Source organism: Nelusetta ayraudi, unplaced genomic scaffold (assembly GCF_046127955.1).
Source record: "Nelusetta ayraudi isolate G7.1 ecotype Tasmania unplaced genomic scaffold, CSIRO-AGI_Nayr_v1 ptg000032l, whole genome shotgun sequence".
NCBI lineage: Eukaryota > Metazoa > Chordata > Actinopteri > Tetraodontiformes > Monacanthidae > Nelusetta > Nelusetta ayraudi.
Genome location: NW_027466082.1, coordinates 42,509 through 64,738, shown reverse-complemented (window position 1 = coordinate 64,738; position 22,230 = coordinate 42,509). Strand labels below are relative to the sequence as shown.

At 45.8% G+C, this 22,230-nt stretch overlaps 1 protein-coding gene and 1 long non-coding RNA gene across 3 annotated transcripts; both read right to left on the bottom strand.

The window, feature by feature from the left end:
* Positions 1-57: 57 nt before the first annotated feature.
* LOC142891572 (receptor-type tyrosine-protein phosphatase C-like) lies at positions 58-19,115 on the bottom strand. 2 transcript variants are annotated; one of them, XM_076031205.1, is made up of 29 exons: positions 18,623-19,115; positions 15,879-15,899; positions 12,310-12,333; positions 11,782-12,039; positions 11,440-11,676; positions 11,207-11,320; positions 10,533-10,667; positions 10,313-10,441; positions 9,817-9,990; positions 9,482-9,693; positions 9,338-9,398; positions 9,106-9,214; positions 8,877-8,914; positions 8,556-8,665; positions 8,241-8,331; positions 7,782-7,858; positions 7,602-7,638; positions 7,427-7,524; positions 7,082-7,207; positions 6,543-6,697; positions 5,934-6,069; positions 5,343-5,492; positions 5,070-5,160; positions 4,798-4,940; positions 4,482-4,616; positions 3,580-3,696; positions 3,303-3,466; positions 1,519-1,654; positions 58-969 (listed from the first exon to the last, which is right to left on the bottom strand). In XM_076031205.1, exons 1-29 carry the CDS (start codon positions 18,687-18,689, stop codon positions 688-690), a joined length of 3,627 nt encoding a protein of 1,208 aa, XP_075887320.1. In that variant the 5' UTR covers positions 18,690-19,115; the 3' UTR covers positions 58-687. The 2 variants fall into 2 exon arrangements, with proteins under 2 accessions (XP_075887320.1, XP_075887319.1); XM_076031204.1 differs by having other exon boundaries at positions 6,543-6,700; positions 18,623-19,113.
* On the bottom strand, positions 12,449-15,872 carry LOC142891574 (uncharacterized). Its single transcript, XR_012927288.1, has 2 exons — positions 12,854-15,872; positions 12,449-12,697 (listed from the first exon to the last, which is right to left on the bottom strand). It is a non-coding gene; the product is annotated as an uncharacterized LOC142891574 (long non-coding RNA).
* Positions 19,116-22,230: the final 3,115 nt, after the last annotated feature.

Sequence of the window (22,230 nt, the reverse complement as noted above, 5' to 3'; positions counted from 1 at the left end):
TTTACATTGCCAGCGTAGGCCCACTCAGGTTCATACACGATGAGAGGAAAAAAAGAATTGAAAGAAATGTATCTTTAATGGTGAATTAAGACGTGTGACAGTTATCATACAATTATATCACGGTTAACATAACAATAACTGGCTTGATGATTCTAACCTAAAAATAAAATAGGCCAGTAATATCTTATGGTATGATGTTTTTTTTTTCACCAAAAAAAAGTTATTGAAGAATTAATGATTATTATGAGAATGATATATTTATTATGTTCTGCATAATCATTAATAAAAATGATTCTTTCACGGTTTAAACGTGATACCTGAAAACTACCATTTGTCTCATACACTCTATTTGGACAGTATCATGTGCCCATCTAACAAGAAAAAGAAGAAGGGACAGTATCTTACCAAGTGGGAAAAAAAACAATAAATTCATCTAGTTTGACCACAGCATATAGTAAACTCACAAGCTCTTGTTGCAAATGCAATGAGTGATTTATAAGTTAAATCATACCTCTTTGAAATAGCTAATAACACGTTAAATCCAATTCAGAAAAATATATATGGCAAAGATTTACAGATTTTTTTTTAAATTTTTTTTTTACATTCAACATGTAAAAAAGAACAAGGATAGTAAAATTAAAGACAGCGTTTCATCCATGTTCATATAGATGCACGCTTCACTTCCGGTCACACTTCTGCAGCGACGGTGGGCCCATTTGCAGTGGAGACATTCGGCTCCTCTCGTTGCATCTGCTGGCCTCCCTCAGGCGCAGCGGGGGCGCCCTCTGCTCCCCCCTGCTGGCTATTTCTGGTAGTGCTGGCTGCCATTTCCTCAACAGGCTGCTCGGCCGCTTTGGTTTCGTTGACGAGCTGGACTGAGTCAGCTGCACTGCTTTTCACTGCTTTCGCTTCCCCATTCTGGACTGGAAAGGTGCTCTCAAGCGCGTCGTACAGGAACTGGTACTGCTCCTGTAGGGGGCACACGCAGATGTGTGAGGGGAAAAAGAATAAGACAGACAAAAAAAAAAAAAGTGGATGGAACATGTAGTCATTGTTTAAAGTGTGTGAAATCTGGCCTGATGAATGATTTTGTTATACTTTTTTTGTGTGTGTGTGTGTGTATTGGTAAAAGCTTAACACACTGCCTATAAATGCATTAACGCAAGTGTATAATCACAAGTACAATAACGGTTGAAAAAAGAAAAAAAAAAAAAGTATGTGGCCATCATCCCGTGAAAGGCAGCGCATGATACATTTCCATTTCCGTCTCTATTTGCCACTGCACTCTGCTAAATGTCACACACTGGGCCATTAACGGCTCGCGACTCGGCATGTGCGTGTGACGTCAGCGCTGCTGGGGCCTCGCTTTTCACACTGGCGGGAGGAGGGAGGGCGGGGGGGGGGGAAGCGAGTTGTGAAAAGTAACAGTGCGGCGGTCTGAAACTGTGACAACAGTCTGCTGACAGACAGACAGACAGACAGACAGACAGACAGACAGATGATTCCTCTTTCTCTCACCGGGCTGGAGAGCATGCCCTGCCGCTCCTTGCGTAGAGTTTTGACCACCTGGAAGACGTCGACCAACTTCTCCCTCTCGGCGCTGTCCAGAACTTTCCACAGAGCGCAGAAAATCCCGGAGCGAGACGAGCCGTCGCTGCGGCGGGAGAGAACATTACAGCATTGAAACCTGTTAACGTCAGGCGGCGGTGGGAGGGCCGGGGGGGGTGGCTGATTTGGTAGCACATGAGCTGTGATCACGTATGTTCATATTAATGTACTGGTCATTTTTTTTTTATTGATTATTGATGCCTCATCACATGACTTTGTGTTCTTTCTACGCTGTGAATAATGTGTGAAAATGCTGCTCTGTATATATATATATGTATATATATATATATATATATTTATATATATATATATATATATACATGTATACATACATATATCAATTGTTTGAGTTATTTCACATTTTTCTGTTTTATGTACAATCCCATGTGTTCATTCCTAGTTTTGATGTCTTGAGTGACAATCTACAATGTAAATGTTCATGAAAATGAAAGAAAAAACATTAAAGCAGAAGTATGTGTCCAAACTTTTGACCGGTTATATATATATATATATATATTTTTTTTGTGTGTGTGTGTGTGTGTGCAGAATTGCTCCATGTACGCTTTCCTCATTTCCTCATGGGTTATTGTTAAGGCCACGGTCGGGCCCTGGCTGTGCGGCAATGCAGGGTTTCCCTCCTTCATTTCCACTGCTCTCAGTCTAAATGTGTCGCACTCTCACATTTTCTGTTCCCGGTTGCAAGTTTCCAAATCAGTCTCCCACGACATGTTCTTTAGATCATGAAAAAGGGATTAAAAAACAAAAAAAAAAACACCTGACAAAAAAAAACAGTGAACACAAATGCTGTGTGAATTCTGAACGTCTTCCTCACTGCTGCGCCCATTTGTGTTTAATTCCTGCTGGGGGCGCTGAAACCTACCGCAAGCCTTCAGCGCTTTGACCTGCAGGTTTGCTGATCGAACCTGGTCTCCAGTATTCTCCGAGTATTGATGTAACCTGCCAACTTGCTGCAGAGAGAACCTACGTTTAGGAGCTTCCATTAGGGTTGTGTGTTTTTTTTAAATCTAAATATGCCATATGAGCTATTACACCAGTGACCTTTAAAATGCTCGGGATCGGGGTCAGCTTAGGCGTATACAATAATGGAGTATTTTTCAACCACTTGCGCCTTGGCACACTGGTGCACTGTCAGTTAATGTCAGGTGTGGTGTGACATTTTAATTCATTTAATTAAAAAACAACAACATTCTATTGTGGAGGAATGTCAGCCTATTTCCCTCTCTCCTGTCCTCCCAGGATGTCAGCTTTGTGTGCTTACAAACGGGCTCAGGTGTCACACTGAATGAGTAGGAATGAATTAAGAGACTGAATTGGCATTATTAGGCTTAAAAGTGTCATTTTATATGTTTGGTTGGTGGTGTGCCATGGGAATTTTTTTTTTTTTTTTTTTTCAGTGTATAAAATGTGCCGTGGCTCACCAAAGGTTGAAAAATACTGCGATAATATGGCAGTGTTGAAATGGTGAGAAGCTGGCAAAAATAACTACTGCAGCTACAAGGGTTTCTTGTATATTTGGCTCCTGGGAAGATACTGAATTTCTGTTTCGGGGTCTCAAGCAGGAGCCGTTTGGGAACGTCTGTTCTCGATGAGATTATTATGATCTAACGCGGACTGTGTAAGGTGGCGTCACACTGCTCTGATAGAGGCTGGACATCAGACAGGGTCTGTCTTACTTGCAGTGGACCACGGTGGTCATCGCCCGGGGGTTGCCGTCGCCGCCGCCGCTGCTGCGCTTGACCTCCTTGATGAGGTCGGTCAGGTCCTGAGGTTTCTCTGGCAGCTCGCCGCCCGACCACTTCAGGAACTGCAAGTGTTTCACTTGACGACTCTCTTTCCTCTGAAAGCGCAGTGGGTAAAAGTTGAAGCCGTGCCATGTGGGCTCTCGGACTTGCGAGCACATTAGAGGCGAGGCGGTCGGCTCTGCTGATTCGCCGGCTGCTGATGCGTCACCTTGCCGTGGCGGACGGTCACGGTGCGGCTGGTGAAAGCCGGCGAGGTCTCTGTGCTTGTTACCTCCACCTCAAAGTCCCCGAAGGTTTTCTTGTCTGTGCCCCAGTAGACGCAGTCCTGTAGCGCAGAGGTGGGAAAAGCGTTCACTTTGTGCACTTCAGCAAAGGTGCGGATACTCTGGTAAAAGTAGAAATGCTCATTTAATTCCATTAATCAAGTGAAAGTAAGAAAGTACATGTTCTCAAATGTATTTAAGTCAGAAGAACATATATATATATATTTTTGCCATTAATGAAACGATATATTTGTTGCTAATTTTGCAAAAGTGAAAAAGTTGTAACAGGAAAATCTGGACTGAAGTGACCAGAGGTCTTACAGAAACCTGTGGACCATTTTTTTAGCAGCTCTCAATACTACAGTTTATATTCTAAACTGCAGCACAACCAAACTGTAATGAGTGGCAGTTTTGACCAGTGAGCCATTATTGGATGCTTAGACTTCTGATAACAATAACCAATGTTGTTTCCTACCTTTTTTTTTTTTTCCTTCTCGTCTTCACTGAAAACCTACTGAACAGTGACCCCAAAGCCGTGGTACTCTTACATTCTCTCTCTAGAATATGATTCACTTTTGTATTTAACTACACAACATCTCAGTTTAAATGGCCCCAACAACAACTACAATAACAATAAGTGAATGAATAAGATTTGCCAACACAAAAAGCATGGTTTTGTCCAGTGTAAGGCGTAGAAAATACAGATATTTGTGAACACATGTGGGGGATAAAGGCCAAAAGGCATCAGAAAAAAATGACTTGAGTAAAATACAGATACCTGAAAATTCAACTTCAGTAGAGTAACAAAGTATTTGTTGTAAACTAGAGAAGGACACTGTGCTTGTACCTCGTCTCCCTCCTCGCAGTCAGACAGCATGACGACAGCAGACGCCCTCTTCTGGTAAACCATGGACCAGAAGTCAGCCATGGTGCCGGGCAGTGGAGTCTGGGCTGCGATGAAGGCGTGCGGGCCCCAGTAGCCCTGCATGGTGGGGGGGTGGGGTTGGGGGAGTGGGGGGAACAAACCGGTCGGTCGTTGTGTGTAAAATTACACCCGTTTTAAAAGTCGAGGAACGGCGCAGTTATTGAGAAAACAGCCGCAGATTTTTAATCACACACTCAAAAATATCAGGAGAGGAAAAAAAAACACAAAAAAGACGTACATTTATGTGAGAGGCGTTGATGTACTTGGTGGGCCCGTCGTCTTCCTCATCCGAGGACTCGTCTTCATCATCGTCCTCGTAGTCGTGGCTGCTGTCTTGGCTGTGTCCTTCATCCAGCTTCAGCAAAACTCTGTTGTAGTCGTCTTTTGGAGGCGGGGGCGGGCGGGGAGGGGGGGGGACACATGGGAAAACAGAATGTAACGCTTCTGCACATGGACTTGAGGGACAGTGTGGTGCGTGTGATTGGTCCCCCGTCCAGAGCCGATACTCACAGGGGATGACAGACGAGGAGCGGTTCTGCTGCCTGTTTTCTTCTGTGGTGCCGGCGTTGTGCGTCCTCCAATTCTTATAGGAGGGGAGTCTCTGATTTGGAAGACAAAAGATGTTGTTTGTTTTTTTTTAAAACTCAATGATAATGAGAGGTGGAGGAGTAGGAAACGCAAGGACAAGGACAGTGCGTCTTTCAAGCTGAAGGTTGATTTTTGGTGACTTTGCACTGCTGCGAACACGCTCAGACGCCGCTGATGACAACGTGTCTTCAGTACCTCAAACTCTTCCTCCATCAGAGACACTTCAGAGGGCGGGACCTTGGATCTGAGCGTGCTCAGTGTGCTGTGCAGCTCCGAGAGGGGGATCTCGGTCTCTCCAAACTGGTTGTGCTCCAGCAGCGCTTGGTGGATCAGGATGTACTGAGCCTGCGTGATGGCAAAAAAAAAAAAAATGCACATTTAAAGAAATAATAACCAAAAAAATAAAAATAATAATAATCTTGTGATACTTGAAATAAAACAGCAACTTAAAGGTCCGGTGTGTACATTTTTTTTTTTTTCAGGAAGTACGGTATTCAAGGTAGATCGCCTGACAGCACGTTTCGTATTTAGGGCGCTGTCGCTGTCAGGTGGCACCAGATGGCAGCTAACTCGCAGCAAATATATATGAGAAAAAAATTCCATGGCTAGGAAATTCAAATTACTTTCATTGTACTGTGAGTGTACACTTTCATTAATGTATTTATGGGCAGTATTGTTTAGCTTATATAAACATTGTAAATCAAGGCATCTTTTACACACTGGACCTTTAATGTTGAGCCATTAACTTAGTGATCCATTAACTTAGTGATCCCCCCCCCCTCGTACCTCCACTTGGACCATGAGGCACCTCTGCCTGCGCAGCCGCACCACGTAGCCGTAGATGTCCACTCTGCCCTCGGCCTCCAGGCCCTCCATCATGGCATCGATGCCGATGTAAGTGCCCGTCCTGCCCACTCCGGCGCTGCACGTCCAAATCACACACACACACACACACACACACAGTGTCAACACACGCTGAGGTGCGTCTGCGCAACCCCACTTGCATACAGTGTATCTGCGATGCGTGTGCACACACGCTTCCTGTTTCCTACACAAGCTGAGCCGGAAATACGTGTGTGTCAAATGTAGAAATGGGAAGTAACAAAGTACAAATTGATGTTACTATGCGTAATTTGCATTAGTATTAGTATTAGTATTACTATTAGTATTAGTAGTAGTCGTATTTTTCAGGTCTCTGACGACTTCTTACTTTTTACTCTCTACATTTGTACAAACCAAACATGTTGCTTGGAATAAAGGGCAGACTTTTAAGTTGTTTGAGTTCGTCTGAGGGGGCAACCAGCACTTCTTGGATCTTTTGGAGATCAATCCAGTGAAAGGCCAGACCGAGGTGGCTTGGACACGTACAGCGAAGACACAGGCTGTGAGACGCACCTGCAGTGGACGACGATGGGGCCGCTGAAGAAGTTCTTAAAGGCGTTGACGCGGCGCCTCAGCTTGAGCAGGAGCTGCGCCTCCTCGGGAACGCCGTGGTCCGGCCAGCTCATGAACTGGATGTGGGTCACCTCCCTCTCGGAATTCTTCTCCCTCTTCTGCAGAGACGGATAGGCACACACTGCACCAACTTCCACTTGCATGTAGTTCTATCATCATGACGCAGGCGTCAGAGCAGCGTTTCCCAACTGGTGGGTCGCGGAACTGGATGGGCAGTTTCAATTTTTTTAATCGGGATTTTAACACAACGAGGGGCATTTATTTTGCGGCAGGCAGAATTCAATTCAATAATTTCAATTGTTTATTTATTTACTAGACACAATAGAAAGTGGGTTACCAGGTTTTTTTTTTTGGGGGGGGGGGATAAATTTGGGTCGTGACTCCATGATAAGGAAATAAATGTAGTTCTTGAGACTCCACCAGTTGAGAACCACTGCGTTAGAGCCACAACAGCGCGTGCACCACTTTCCAAGACTCACGTTGGTGACGCAGAGGTGGCGGACGGTGTAATCCGGACAGTGGTCCTCTGAGCTGAGCTTCACGATGAACTCCTCGTAGATTTCTGTCTCCCGCTCCGGGGACGGCCAGTACTGCGCACACTTGATCTGAGGCGACAAACAAACAGCAGCGTCTGCGTGAGGATTCCATTCCAGAGTCCAAGTCCTCCACCCTTCAATGGGCGAGAAACCAGACCTGCTCATTCCCAGAGGCACAGTATGAGTTTTCACACTGTGCCCCCTACTGTTTGACCCATGAGACGATTCAGTATTAACGTCTTGATGTCCAAAAGGAGATGGACGTTCTTAGAACTCTCCTGCTCTCACCTTGTTTCCCTCTTCACAGCGCGTTACCATGACGATGATGGAGGACTGCTGCTCCCAGACCATCCTCCAGAAGTCGCTCACGGTTTCCTCCTTTGGCCCTATGGAAACACACGTGGGTTAGGGTTGCGCTGTGTTCACCAGGGTGCATCTTATCAACAGCTGGCTGACACTTTACCTTGAGCTGCGATGTACTTCTTGGACTCCTTGTAGCCCTGCAGCAGGAGACAAAACTCTGGTCAGAGAGAGCGGCCGCAAAGTTGAAACCCAAAGAATTCAAGCGATTCAATGAGTTTTAATGGTTAGTTTGATGGTGGGAGGACGGATTGAGATGATCTGGGCGGGTTGTTTTCCATACGTCGATGAAGCTGGCGTTGATGTAGTCACAACCTGCTTCTCCGTTCCCGGTGGTCAGCTGGACCCGGTTGTAATCGTCTGGGTGAAGATAAAGACATTATTATATGAGAGGAAATGTTGTTGTTTTTTTTTTTTACTGTGAACTATTTTTAAAATCCACATTTTAGCCAACAAACTTCACTCGCAAGTTTTTATTCAAGATCAAATTTTCTTTTGCTGTTTTGGTTCCCCCTCAGCTGTGCAACAAATGTGCCAAAGTCACTGTGTCTTTCCGTGTACTTTCATTTATTGTTTCTACATTGTTTATGTTGCGGTATCTTTATGGTGTACACCACTTTGGTCGACCTAGATCGTGACCTTGCCCTTTGTAGGGTGAAAGTCAATGGTAAAGTAAAGCAAAACCACTTGTGCGCTGTCTCTCTCAACAGCGACACGGGTTCTAGGATGAGCTCTGACTCACACGGCAGGATGTCCACGTAGCGGTTCCTGGGGCTGTTGTGCTGCTTCTTGGCCTCTTTCATGGAGTACCTCACAAAGAATCTGGGAATGCTCTGAGAGGAAGAAAAGAAGCCCAGCACAATTTAAAACTAACATCCGGATGTCATTCACCTTGTTCTGTTTATTTATCCATGCATCTATGCGTTCATTGAGTTATTCATTCATTTCCCAGCATGCACTTTCGAATTTAACGGCCTTCTGTCGCTCCGGCACGATGCGTCCGGGAAGAGAAAACAACAGAAATGTCACCGTGCGGAGCTGTGCGAGGCGGAAGTACCTGAAACTCAGCCAGGAAGAGCCTCGCCTCATCAGCCAGCTTCCTCTTGTAAGTCTCCAGCAGGACTTCAGAAGTTATGGGCTCAACAGCCATCAGCTTCTCATCGGGTTCTGTCACAAGCAGCAAGACAGGAAGGGTCAACACACGTCGTACATTTCAGTGTTGTTTAACAGACATTCCTCCGACTTGCTCCTTTTGCCTGGCCGCCTTCCTCATGTGAAAGGTGGGCGTTTGAACCGCATTTGGAGAAACCGTCAGAGGCAGACAATCGTGTGTTTACAGGAAGGAAGCAGGGACTCGACAAGGCCCGCGGCTACTCACGAGATGTTGAAATCAGCCTCAAGTTTTCAGACGAGTCACTGCAAGAAGGGAGGCAGCAGTTAAGACGTGAGTTTGGAAGGTATCGGCGCTATCGAAGGGAATTAGCAGTAACGCAGGTCAGATGTGCTAGTCGTGCACTGTCAGCGATCAGAAGCCAAACAAATAAAACATTAAAATTGAAAATTAAGAATAAAATTAGAGCCATTCTTGACAGTTGAGCGAAACCCACCGAGAATTTCCACGCTTCAGAATGAAAATCTTGTAGACGACAAAAAGCAGAGCCACGGACACGAGGATGATGAGGAAGACGAGAAACCCGATCACGGCCTTGTCGTTGTCTGCAAAATGAAATTGGAAGACGTGAGAGTGACAGACGCATGAAGAACTGGAGCATCGCAACGGAGTGTTCAGGACACATAGAGGTGTGAAACACAGGTGTGGCCATATTTGCATTCACTTACAGGCAGTGTTGATTTTTGAGGAGACACGAACGCTCTCATAGTCTCCGTTATGAAGAGCCACCTGAAAATGCAGATCACTGAATTGATGAGTCATGGAATTGTGAAACGTATCAAAGTTTTGTTAGCGATAGGGGTGATACAAACCTCGACCGAGTAAGATGTCAAATAACTTAAATCTGGGAATTCAAAATGACACTTCTTCTTATCTATATGTCCATTAATCGACACCCCATTTTTGTACAAATATGCTCTGAATATCTTTTCGAGTCCGTGAAATCTCTCCTCAGATTTGCAGTCCACATTAATCTTGTTATTCTCTGAAAGGTACGCAGTCACTTCATAGGGTTTCTCTGGTACTGTAACAGAAAAGGAAACAGCAGAAGTTTTTGAGTAATGGAAGAGTTTCATTAAACATTGAAATATTTCGTTTTCCGGACAGAGCGGTGCGTCGCGCTCGCAACACCTTTTGTTTGACTTACTTCCAGCTTCGGTCCAAGTTATGTATTCTTCAGAAGAGGCAACATTTTCCCAATAATTGACTGCGTTGTATTTGAGCTGGACTTTGCACTTGTTTGGGTGGTATGGTTTCAATTGAGAAACTTCACATGATGCTTTGTTGCCAAGTCTTGTTTTTCCCTCCGAAACCTTTCCCCCTGTGAAGATCATTTCATTCACATGTTGTTTATGACTAACACATCCAACAGCAGACACCTCGCGTCACAGAATACTCACGACGTTGTTCAAACATTAGAACTGTTATATTGACACACACACACACACACACGACACAGGGTTCATTTCCCAGTGATGCCCCAGTTCACCCAGTACAGAGCAGCAACTTCATGCTGTGAAACACCAACTGATAACAGACATCAGAAGCTACTTTGTCTCACTTCAGTGTCAATTCAAGATACATTGTAAAATGTCCAGTATGCTGAACTAGTTAGACAAAATAAGGACATTTTGAATATTCACCTGGGTCACATCTGCATTCATGACGAAAGTCCTCTAGTTGAAGATCTTTACATTTCTTATTCTCCACTTCCCAATACAGCCGAATGCTGGTGCTGTTGGCGTCTCTGGTTAAGCTGACAATTTTCAATTCTGTCAAAAACGGATAAACTCAGCGCTGTTGTTTGATCCGGGGCCCCTGACTGGCGACACGCTCACAGAAGGAATGCGAAACTCAACGTACCACAGTCAATCTTGAAGTTGACTTTGTTTGTTGTTTTCGTGGAGCCGCTCTCTGTCTCGATGTTGACGACACAGCTGTAATCTGTGTAGGGTTTCAGCTCCTTCAGTGTCTTATTCTTACCATCACCACCACTTTCTGAGGTGACACAAGCACACAGACATGTCATCAACAACGTACCCCTGTGTGTTACGGCCACTGAGCTTTTACTTTCTTGCCCTGGAGGTGAAAACTGTGAAAGCCTTGAAGATAAGATAAGATAAGATAAACCTTTATTCGTCCCACGTCGGGGAAATTTAGGTGATAGATATGATAGGGCGAACAAGAATAAAGTGAACAGAGCATATAAAAGTCACCTAAAAATAGTGCAAAACAGTATAAAGTAAAAAAAGTAAATAAACAAGAGCCTATAAAAATTGAAATACTAAGTGAAATGAGCATGTCTTACAAAAACTTATGTACAGAATTAAGTAAATTTGGGTAAATTACAAAAACCAGTGACACAGAGAAAAACAGTGAAAAATATGCACAGCTTTCAAGCAAAAGTTAAAGAACGTAGAATTTGTGAGAAAACAATTGGATTTTTGTTGTTTGTTTCCAAACAGTGTCGCATCCAACCACGGGAAAATACAAGTACTTCCCCAACATTAACATATTTATCATGACCTTGTACTCGCCTGTGCAGGTGTAGTTAAGATTAAGATGCGTGCAGGCTTCAGGCAATTTTACATTTATAACTGCAGGAAGTTCAGTCGGAGGTTCCGGATCAATTTCATTTCCATTCAAAAACTCTGCGGCACGGAGAGAACGCACACGTTAACAGCGAACGAGGTGACGTCTGCACGGGACAGCAAAACACAAAAATGCAAAGGGTGACAGAAGATCAGCGAAGACAGGCAAAGAGACCTACCGCTGGCCGTGATGTTTTTGGTTCGCGCAAAGGACAGTGAACAGTTCCCTGAAGAGAAGCTGACAGACAATGCTCTGCAAATCTGATGGAATTGAGGCGTGAAGCAATATGTTCTCTGTAGGTCGTCTGGTGACAGGGAGAGTGCGGTCAGAGTCACATTCGCTGAGGAGCTGATGTCCCAGGCACTGCGGAAACAGACGGCTCCTGGGTTTTCCGTATCTTCAACGTCACTTTCAGCTGGAACGCAGACACATTGGGCCCAGAATGAGTCCCCATCTTCACATCGACAACATCGACCGCGGTGCGTTTGGGTGGTGTGTGGCGTTTTGCTTGTACACTCACCCATCCCATTTGTCCGAATCGCGTCGCCTGTTTGCTGACAAGGTGCTCCAGAGCCGTTGCCAATAAAGTACACGTATGTTGTGTACTCAGTGCAGGGCTTCAGATTGCGGATAGACACAACGCTTTCGTTCACGTCAGATGTAATACTCAATGTGTCCCCGCTGCTGGTCCTGAGCGTAATATTGTAGGGACCAGCACCAGAGTTACGTAACATCGTAATATCTAAGCCAAGCTTAACCGCAGTGACGTTGTAGGTGCCTGCACACAAATGCACAGAATTCACACATCATCAGCATAATTGGACAACTTGCTCTCCTGCTTCCCTGTGAAGGCTGAACACAATAGTGAGCCGAGACAAATTGAAAATGAAGACACACACCACACTATAAACTAACAGGAGAACATTTTGTCAACGCAGAACGGAAAGACATTATTTGTACACGTCAGTCACTTGCTTTCACGGTGCCTTTAGGCACGTTTATAATTAGAATGGATGGATGGTATTTAGAAAGTAGTACTGATACTCACACTGTGTTGCAGGCTTCCTCGTTGCTGGAACATGCACACAAATGAGGTTTGAACAAAGACAAACAACACAATTAGTTTAGGATTGAACTTTTTTTTGAGACACTCTTGCAAAAATGACAGTCCCCCCCCCCCCCCCCTCTCTTGACTTGATCGCACATTGACGCGTGGAATCCGGGTAGCACAACGTACAGCACGGCACAAAAAGCAAAGTGTATTGCGGGTCGTTAAATCAGAGAATCCCAACCTTGTCCCGGAGGAGTGGTCACTGTGTTGGTGTCGGTGCTTGTAGGTTGGCTCTGGGTGGGTGGGTTTGCTGAAGTCTCACTGGCTGTAGTGAGAGTGCGTGTGGGTGAAGTTGGTGCAGTTGGTGCAGTTGTTGGCTGCGTGGCTGTAAGATGGAGAGCAAGCTGAAGGTCACGATCGACACTCTGACCTGCTAATCCCGGTTCCATGATTTATTTATTTATTTTTTTTTTCCTACGCGTTTCATTTTCAAGAATGCACTACACTTGAATTGCTGGCCCTCGGAGGTGGCATACGTTACCATTTGTGGCAGGGGAACTGACACTCTGAGGTGAGAGGCCTGAGGTGAGGTTTGCAGAGGTGAGTGGAGGTGTGTGGGCAGTTACTGAAGACATGGCAGAGGTGTCTGCCATGTTGCGTGGAGTTGAGGAGCTGACAGAGTGGCTGACTACTGGCTCTGAGGTGGTGTTGGCTGCAGTGCGTGGAGGAAAGGGGCAGAGATCAATCTCAAAAAGCCAGCGTCTACACAAATTCAGGCAAGAGTTCACTGGGCCGTCCCGTCATCCGCTGTCACAAAGTTTGCCCCATCCCCCCCCCGGGCTCCTTGCCCCCCCTTGGTTATCACACAGGTTCATGAAGTCAAGCGGCTGCTAGTACAGGGTGTAACGCCGTCGTACTTGGCAAGAGATTACTTGCATTTTGCACAGGAAGGAAAGCAGGATGTGATCCGATTCATCAAAGACGGTGGCAGAGGAGAGTTTGGCTCTGCGTTACACTTGACTTCCTGTTTTTTGGTTGTTTTTTTTTTTTTTTTTTTTAACTACACGTTAACTTCCAGTTACAAGACACTGGCTAGGCTTTCGGAAGCCCAACAGGGGTTTGCCAACAGCGTTACAATGTTGACAACAGCTACCCGAGCTCAAATGATTAAAAAAATTAAACTGCACACACGCACACGCACGCACACGCACACACATTTACATATACACTACCAGGCAAAAGTTTGGACACACCCTCTCATGCAATTTTTTTTTTTTTTTTTATCTTTACAACTTTCTACACTGCAGATAGACGGAGACAAACACGTGAGATAAGTCTAAATATGCTTTATATGATGAAAGGTGGCTATCTTGAAGAATTTAAATGTAAAAACGTGTTTGAGTTATTTCACATTTACATTGTTTACTACATAATTCTACGTGTGTTCATACGTAGTTTTGATGCCTTCGGTGAGAATCTGCGATGTCAATAGTCATGAGAATAAAAGACATTCAATTTATTGGGTGTGTCCAAACTTTTGACTGGTAGTTTCTGTAGAAACATGCTTTATATTAGTTTGCTTAAATGTGGACTACAAGACTATCATAGATCAGCTACACATGAAACATAACATAACATGTTGTGTAAAAATACACAACAGAATTAGAAAGTTCCGGGTTAGTCAGAATTTACGACTTGATCTAAAATAATAAAGGAGAAAGTGTTGCTGTCAAAGTGACGGGATGCCTCATGACACGATGTAAAAATAAAACAAAAACAAAAACGAAACAAACAAAAAAAAAAACGGTCATAGTCAACATCCTGACTCAAGTGTTTGGAAAAAAGAAAATCTTCCTACAAAGCCAGGAAAAAAGGGGGTCGGGGCAGCAAAATGTCTCAAAGGGATATTCTGTAAAAGTTACAAAACGTGCTTGCTGCCGAGCAGAGAGCTGCACTTGCTGCTCCAAACCGCGACTTCCTGCTTTGGAAGGTAATACCATTTTTTTTTTTCTCTCTCTCTCTTTTTTTTTTAAGTGAGTGCAAAAAATAGTTTCACTTTAAATCACAAGCTCACAACTTAAGAACAAATTCTGTGTGTTCTAACGTTGTTGTCCCCCCCAAAAAAAGTACAGATTGGGTAAATGTTGAAAAGTGAAAAAAAATAAATGATGTCATGTGACCCAGCGGTAGCGCTTTCAGCAGGTCTTAAACAGTGCTAGCGTTAGCCTCGTCCATCATTGGCCAAGTATGAACACACAGTTAAGTATCAAAGGTGCGCTTCCAAATAATTCATGAAATATCTCCCAGGGCTTAACGAATGCTGAGAGTTTGCAGTTGTTACAAGGTGCGAGTGCTCAGACGTGGCGTTAAAGCTCTGTCTCTTTGTCCTATACAGTAATAGTCGGGGGGGGTGACGGTACGGTGGGGCGGGGGGTGCTGCTGGTGGTGTGAGGGCCAGTCGAGTTAGTCTCAGGATGTGGTTTGGTGGGGTTCCTGTTTCCAGACACTGAGCAGTGATGCATGCTCTCTGCAGAGACGTCGCTTCGTGCGAGAGGGTTCGGTGGTGGTGACTGAATGGAACTTTTTCAGCGTTTTCTGTCGCCGTGAAAAAGTTGAAAAAGCGCCCAGCGGCAGAGACGTAGGCATCACTCACAGACATATGTATGACGCTGCATATCCATCGTTTAATGTCAAAACTGATGTCAGAATCGTTTGTTTGTTTGTTTGTTTGGTTTTTTTTTTTGGGAGGGGGGCGGGGGGGCGGGGTGTTTTTAAAATGGAGGATTTGGCTGTTGCCGGCGTTCTCTGTGGGTGTTAACTGGAGTTAACTGAGTTGGACGACGACAGCAGTGGCGGTTTTGGAGCTGGTGAAAGGTGCAGTTGCAGAACACGTGCATACGTATGTATGTGTGTGAGCGTCTGACCGTCCCTGGCTGCTGTCTCGTTTATGTAACCACCAAATTGTTTGCACTGAAATGAAGTATATATTTTTTTTCATGAACTTAAATTTTCATGTTTTTTTTTTTATAACTGGCAGAAATGACAAAAATGACAAATGAAAGTCTTGCTCAAAGTCAAAAATTCAGTTCATACAGTATGCAAACATTTTGAAATACTCTCAACATAGCTCAAATTCATAAAGGCATAAAGGCAGATTAGACCTATTGGAATGCAGGGAAGAGCGAACGACTCTGGACAAGCCTTCATCCAGCCAATAATATTACACTCAAGCCTTCATCCAGCCAATAATATTACACTCAAGCCTTCATCCAGCCAATAATATTACACTCAAGCCTTCATCCAGCCAATAATATTACACTCGATTGATCAGATTATGCCGTGTGTTAAACAAAAATCTGCAAAAACCGAAAAAGCAAGAACGCCAAAGACCATGTGACCCATTAGCTTGTCGCCAGGGGCTGCGTGGCGTGTTGATGATTTTTCATCACATATCGTGTCAGATGCAGATATTTCCAATTTGAACATATGTGACAGAATAGGAAGTAGGTGAATTCATTTGAACAGTGTCTCAGTGAAATGATGTTTCAATGTAATTTCCTACTCACCCATTGGAGTTTGGCCTTCACCTAAAAATAGGAAAAGAAAAACAAGCGCTGTGATTAAAATGATGAAAACGACGGGATGCCTCGAGACTGTTTTACAAGGCGGCTGTCCAGTTGCATGGCGCCGGAGCTGCCAATCTGACAGAACAACGAGCTGTTTTCCAATCCAATTTCACAGTTAGAACAGTGATATTACAGCTGGCGATGAAGCTACTCACTCTTGACATTATCCAAAAGTCTTAAAACCTGAATTCTTTCTTGCATCGAAATTAAGTCTGTCAAATTTGTTTCTTGAATTTAAAATATTTCTTTTTTTTTTTTTTTTTTAAAGTTTATATATATATATATATATATATATTTTTTACATTAAAAAACGAGTGCTTGACAAGGTTACGGGAAAATGCCATCACTGTTGTGAGATGAAAGTGTTGTGGACTGGACTGAGAAATGTTGGCTTTTCATGAGAAGCGGCACAGGTTTGTCGTTCTTTGCTCTCTCCATTCCACCTCTCCTGTGCTCTGAGGGGCAGTGTGACCGTCGAGGACACCAACTGACGTCTTTACTCAGGCATCCGTTTCAATCTCGAGTCCACGCGCGGCGCGTTAGAAGATGAAATTGATAATTTTAGACGAGTACAAACATCTTTTTCTTGCCTTCTGCTCTGCCTGTTTTCTCTCAATCCGCCCCCTCCCCCCTCCCTCTCTGTGATGAACACACTGGCCCCTCCCTCTCAGAGAAGTTGCTTTGTAGGTGCAGCATTTTTAACACGTCTGACCTCACTTCTTCATTTTACGCGCTGCACTTCTCCTTTTTTCAAAGCATTTTTTTTTTTTTTTTTTTTTATCTTTTTAAAGCCATTTTATTCTGGCCTGTCTGTGCATCCGCACAGCCTCGCTCTGCCTCGCCTCGCTCTGCCAGGAAATGAATGCGACTCAGAGTGGAACGCGGAAGTGGGTGACACGCACACATATACACGGCCACAAGTCCTCAGAATCGCTCTCTCTCTCAGATTTCGGGCCCTTTTGATTGACTGCCCTTGTCAGCACCGATGTAAAAAGAACCAGCGTGTAAAGAGACAGCGTGTGAATGGCTTGCGGTTGATGAATCGCTGATTAGAGTTCACTTCTAAAGCTCGACCTTCATTTCTAAATCGAAGGCTCCTGCTCAGAGCATGCGGTCGAGCCATAAGCGCCGTGCACTATTGTCTCCTGACATGAGGCGTGGTCACTTTATCACGCTGCTGTGTGTCGCCAGTTGTGCGAAGTGCTTCGATTTAACTGCAACCTAAGTCTCCAAGAAGTATTTTCATGTCACGCAAATTTCTGTCAAAACGAGCCACGAGAGAAATCTTCGATGAGGACGAATTTGGTTGGATTCGATTATTGTTACATTATTATTATCATCATCGCATGGCTTTATAATTCCTGTTTCATTATGCACGTGGGGGCGCACGCACACACACACACACACACACACACACACACACACACACACACTTATGTAGGGCAATATACAGGGCTCCTACGGAACGCACTGAATCAAATTTTCAGACATCTGCGTGTTGGATCTGATGTGAGAGCGACACTAAAAAAATGTTGCTGCTTCTCTCATTCGCCGATGTTTTATTTAGCAAGAAGGGTTGTAATGCAAAGACGTGCACGTCCTAAAGCGTCTCTGGATGCTCTGGACCCTATGGGGACCCGGTGTCTCCATCAGCAGCTGAGCCTGGAGGGGCGGTGGGGGGTGGGATGGGGGGGGGGGGGGGGTTAATCTGGGCATCATGAGAGCGGATGTCGCAACCGATGAGCTGAGCGGCGACACAAACTCGGGGCTGATGCAACCGGCGGTAAGGTGGGCTTCCAGCTAGCAACGTGAACACGCGCTCACGCGCCTACATGTACGTACATCTGGATGCGGTGCGTGTAAGCAAGTGCGCACGATCGCACGAGCAGATCTGTGTCACGCAGGCCGCAGAAGATGGGTTCAAGAAAAAAAAAAAAAGTTTGCCGGGGACACACCCTGGCTAAAAAGTTTATCTGCAGCACCTCCCCACCCCCTCCAGTCTCACACACACACACACACACACACACACGCACACACGCGCACACGCACGCGCACACGCACACGCACACGCACTTGAAACGACTGTAAAAATCCCCTCAGCTCTGTAGCAAATGAAAGGAGACGTTTTAAAGAGCGTCTTCTTATTAACAGCGGCCTTTGATTGAGCACAGGTGTTTATTCTCTCGCCAAAGGGCCTCACAAACCTGTCACTCCTCCTTTTTTTCCCTTCCCTCGTACACGATCACATCACACGCGAGCGCGAGCGCTCGTCTTGTGTTCTTTCGGCGTGAAAAAGTTGAAAAAGCGCCGAGCGGCAGAGACGTAGGCATCACTCACAGACATATGTATAACGCTGCATGACATTTGTTGGTTTTTTTTTTTTAAATTATCATTACTCTATACGTGATGATGCTTTTACGGGTTTTAAAAAGAGCACTATCTGGAGAGGAGCTGACAGATCCGCGGCTCCGACGAAGGCCGGGAAAATGGTTTCATCTCTCCTCATTGACCTCAACATGAGCTCAACAAAGATCTATTACCTACTTTAGAAAAGAAAAGCGTGTAACATCCGAGGCTCCGCTCCGGCTTCAGACGGCTGCCGAGTTATTTCTGCCTGACGACGACCCCGCGGAAAAACAAAATCTTCACTTTTCACTGGCGGAGAAGATGCGGCTGCTACTTACAGTGGGGCGCATTCCAGATGATTCCAGAGAAGAGCAGCAGGACGCTCAGACCACTCACACCTGCCATATCCAAGAGTTAGGGGTGCGGGCCGACACACACCATACAGTCAGGTCGCGATGTGGTGCGGCCAACGCACGACAGATGAAGGCAAAGCCCGGTGCTCAACCGACGCTACGACGATCCCTTGGAAAGCCTCGCGTCTCCGAGCCGCATACGTTTTCTTCAGTCTTATCTGCGGACGCAGCTTCCTGGACTTCTCTACCACCAATATCCAGGAGCTTAGAAAGTCGCTTCTGGCGTCGGAGTGGAGCGAGTGGGAGTGACGCCACACCAGAAGAAGAAGAAGCAGCAGCAGCAGCAGCAGCAGCAGCAGCAGCAGCCTGCCTTCACCTTAGCATTTTGGTGACAGGAAGCTTAATTTCAGCTACGCCACTGAGAACAGGAAGTCTCCTTCTCTATTCTGATCTTCGGCCGCTTTTGCTCAAGTGTGAAAACCTCTGACTTACGAAGAAAAAGAGGAAGAGGAAGGCGCGGCGCAAGCTTGCCTCGCCGCTCTGTGAGATGTACCAGCAGCCTTTCACACACTCGGGGTGAGATGAGCGGGCCGGCCTACTCTGTCTACCTGCCGGCGCAAAGTTTTGCCTGTTATACCCGCTCACGCTCACGCACACGCACACGCACACGCACACGCACACGCACACGCACACGCACACGCACACGCAACGGGCCAATGCTTAAATAAACTCATTTGACGAGGAGTCGCGCACGGCTCACACGAGCTAACGGCAGCGGTGTGACAGCGAGCCGTAACCGTGGAGCAGTGTGGCGGCGCGACGCCGAAATTGAAGTGAAAAGCGCGGTGACTGACGGTGAAGCCGAGAAGCACGGCCCACTCCGGCGAGAAGACGCGATCTGCTAAAACTGCAGGGCCGGCCTGCAGCAGCTCGGCCTCCAGCATCAAAACCCGCAACCGGGAAGAAAAGAGAAATAAAGATGCAGCGTTTCTTGTCTCTATATAGCCGGGCTGTGTCTGTGCACGCGGCGTGCGAGTGCGTGTTTTCTTTACTCCTTCTACAGAGAGAAAACATTTGGCCACTGGCTCCAGAAGTGAGTTTCTTCATTTCTGCTGTCCCTTTCTGTGTGAAATACATTTATAAGGGATGTTAGATCTCTTCAAAGTTATTGATCGCTGGCTGTGTTTTGATCATTACGCTCTGCCTCGGAGCCCGAAAAAAAAAAAAAAAATGCCTCTGTTTACATACACATGAGAAAAAAAAAGAAAAAAAAAGTGGGGATAAAAGAGGAAGTGAGGGGAGGGAGAAGTCTCCGGGGAGGGGAGACTCACAGTCTGGCTGAGGGGAGACGGCGATGCGAGTGTGGATGAAATGGAGCCCCCATGCACACATTTACATGGAGACAATAAGAGCAGCCCGGCGGGAGAAAGGAGAGAGAGGGAAAAAAAAAAGAAAGAAGCTGCTTTTCAATGTTGGATGGCAGGAGAGCCGCTGTCCATGTCGAGGCTTCGCTACGCAGGGAGTGCGCTGTTGGTCTTTGTGGTTGACGTCATCTTTAGAGTCAGCGAAGACGCCAATCGCGCCCCACTATTCAACAACGTTGGTGCGCTGCTGGGTTTTTTTTTTGTTTGTTTGTTTTTTTTTTTAAGCAGGAAAGGTGTTTGATTTCATATGTCGCGCAAAAAAAAAAGTTCAAAGCAAAAACAAATTTGAGACCCCAAAAGGAAACGTTTGACGTGGATTTATTAAACAGCTCACACACACGGACGACACGCTCAACATGGATGTGGTAGACCAGTGTTTCTGAACCGGTGGGTTAGTTAGCTGTAACCCAAAAGCGGTTTGCGGAGCTGTTTTGACCAGGTTGAGGCTTCGTGGGCAATTTCAGTTGGGTTTTTTTGGGGGGTTTTGGTTTTTTGGAGGGACTTTAAAAAAAAAAAAACCCAAACGTATATTCATAGAGAAGATGAAAAGAAGAAAAGAAAATATTGGGCTTTTATTTCGCTGGACACACAATTCAGTCAGTTTCAAGAAATGTATTGACTGAACATAATAGAAAGTGGGCTTTGTGTTTTTATTTTTGTGGAATGAATTTGAGTGCATTTGGGTCGTGACTTTGTAATAAGGACAAAGACGTGGCTCCTGAAAGTCCAGCAGTTGAGAAGCACTGCGCAGGTCTACACCGAGGGCCTGTACAGTGAGCTGAGAACAGGAAGCTGAGGCTCCAGTGTGCACAAGGCTCAACTAATGCCAGACACTAATGCATTCCAGTGACTTCCCCACTTGTGGTTGGTCTGGTTCTTCGTCTGTAATGTTACGGCGGCCAGGGCTCAAAATCTGGCGGCTACTTTGCGAATTGTCCCCATTTCAACTTTCTTGGCAACAGCAGTCGTTAAAACAACGTGCAAAGAGCAGCGCGTGACCTGGACCTGAAACTGGTGTCCTTGAGCGTGACGGCGAGCTCACCGTCCACGGCCACCAGATCAGTACCTTAACGGAGCACCTCTGGGATGCGAGGCAACCAGGAGATGTGCAGCTGTGTTGCGGTGCAACTGCGTGACGCCATCGCCACGCCTTCGTTGGAGGGGGGGGAATCTGAAGGCAAACAGAAATCATTTGTGGACGTATCATTGCAGCTGCAAAATGCCCATGTTGGTTGGTATTCAGCGACTGTCTGTTGTGTTATTTTGTTTCATGGCCTTGCTTTTCATTTTTTTTTGCAAATGAGATTCAATCTCATGACTTGAAAAGAAAGGAAAAAAACAACAAAACAACAAAACAACAAAACAGCTCTCCAGCGCAAAACGCACGACATGGCAAGAGTGCCGCAACTATCTGCTGTCTTTAGTTTCCCCATCTTTCCACACGAAGCAACCACAAAATCAAAACAGAGGTCACATGACCTGATGAATGACTCATCCGTTGGACGAGTCGGCAAACCGCCCCGCTTTGTCTGCAACACTGACACACACAGATGTCGTGAATCACTTCTGGTCCGTTACCTTGTTTAGCAAATACCAAATGCCTTTGTCAAATCCTTTGCTCTCTGCTCTCCCAACATGTGAGCATCCATCCATCTATTGTCAACACTGCTGACGTTCAGGTGTCGGGGAGTGGAAGAGCCCATCCCAGCTGTCTTCATCTTCAGGCAATGGCGGGGTTCCACGCCGGACAAATTGTCAAGTTTACCGCCAGGGGCCACACAGCAAGACAAACAGAGTTCCTATTCACCCCGATAGGGAACCATAGAACAAGGAGAGAAGCCATGCAGACACAGGGAGAACATGCAAACTCCACGCAGGAAGCCCCCCCCTCTCCCCCCCCGCCAGGCTGCGAGGGGCCACCGTGTCGCATCGCGTGAACAAATGTGTCATTTTTATTATTTATTACGCTCCTGGTCCGTCGAGTGGGATTCGTGCACTGTGTTCTGGGCTGGTACGGTGGCAGGGAGCAAGCAGAGATCAAAATGTTGAGCTTCTCTTTGGGAGCGAACTGGGATGGACAGGATCAAGCACGGCTACATCAGAGGGACAGCCAGCGCATGTCAGATGTGCTGGAGATAAAGCCGGCGAGGGCAGACTGAGGTGGCGTGG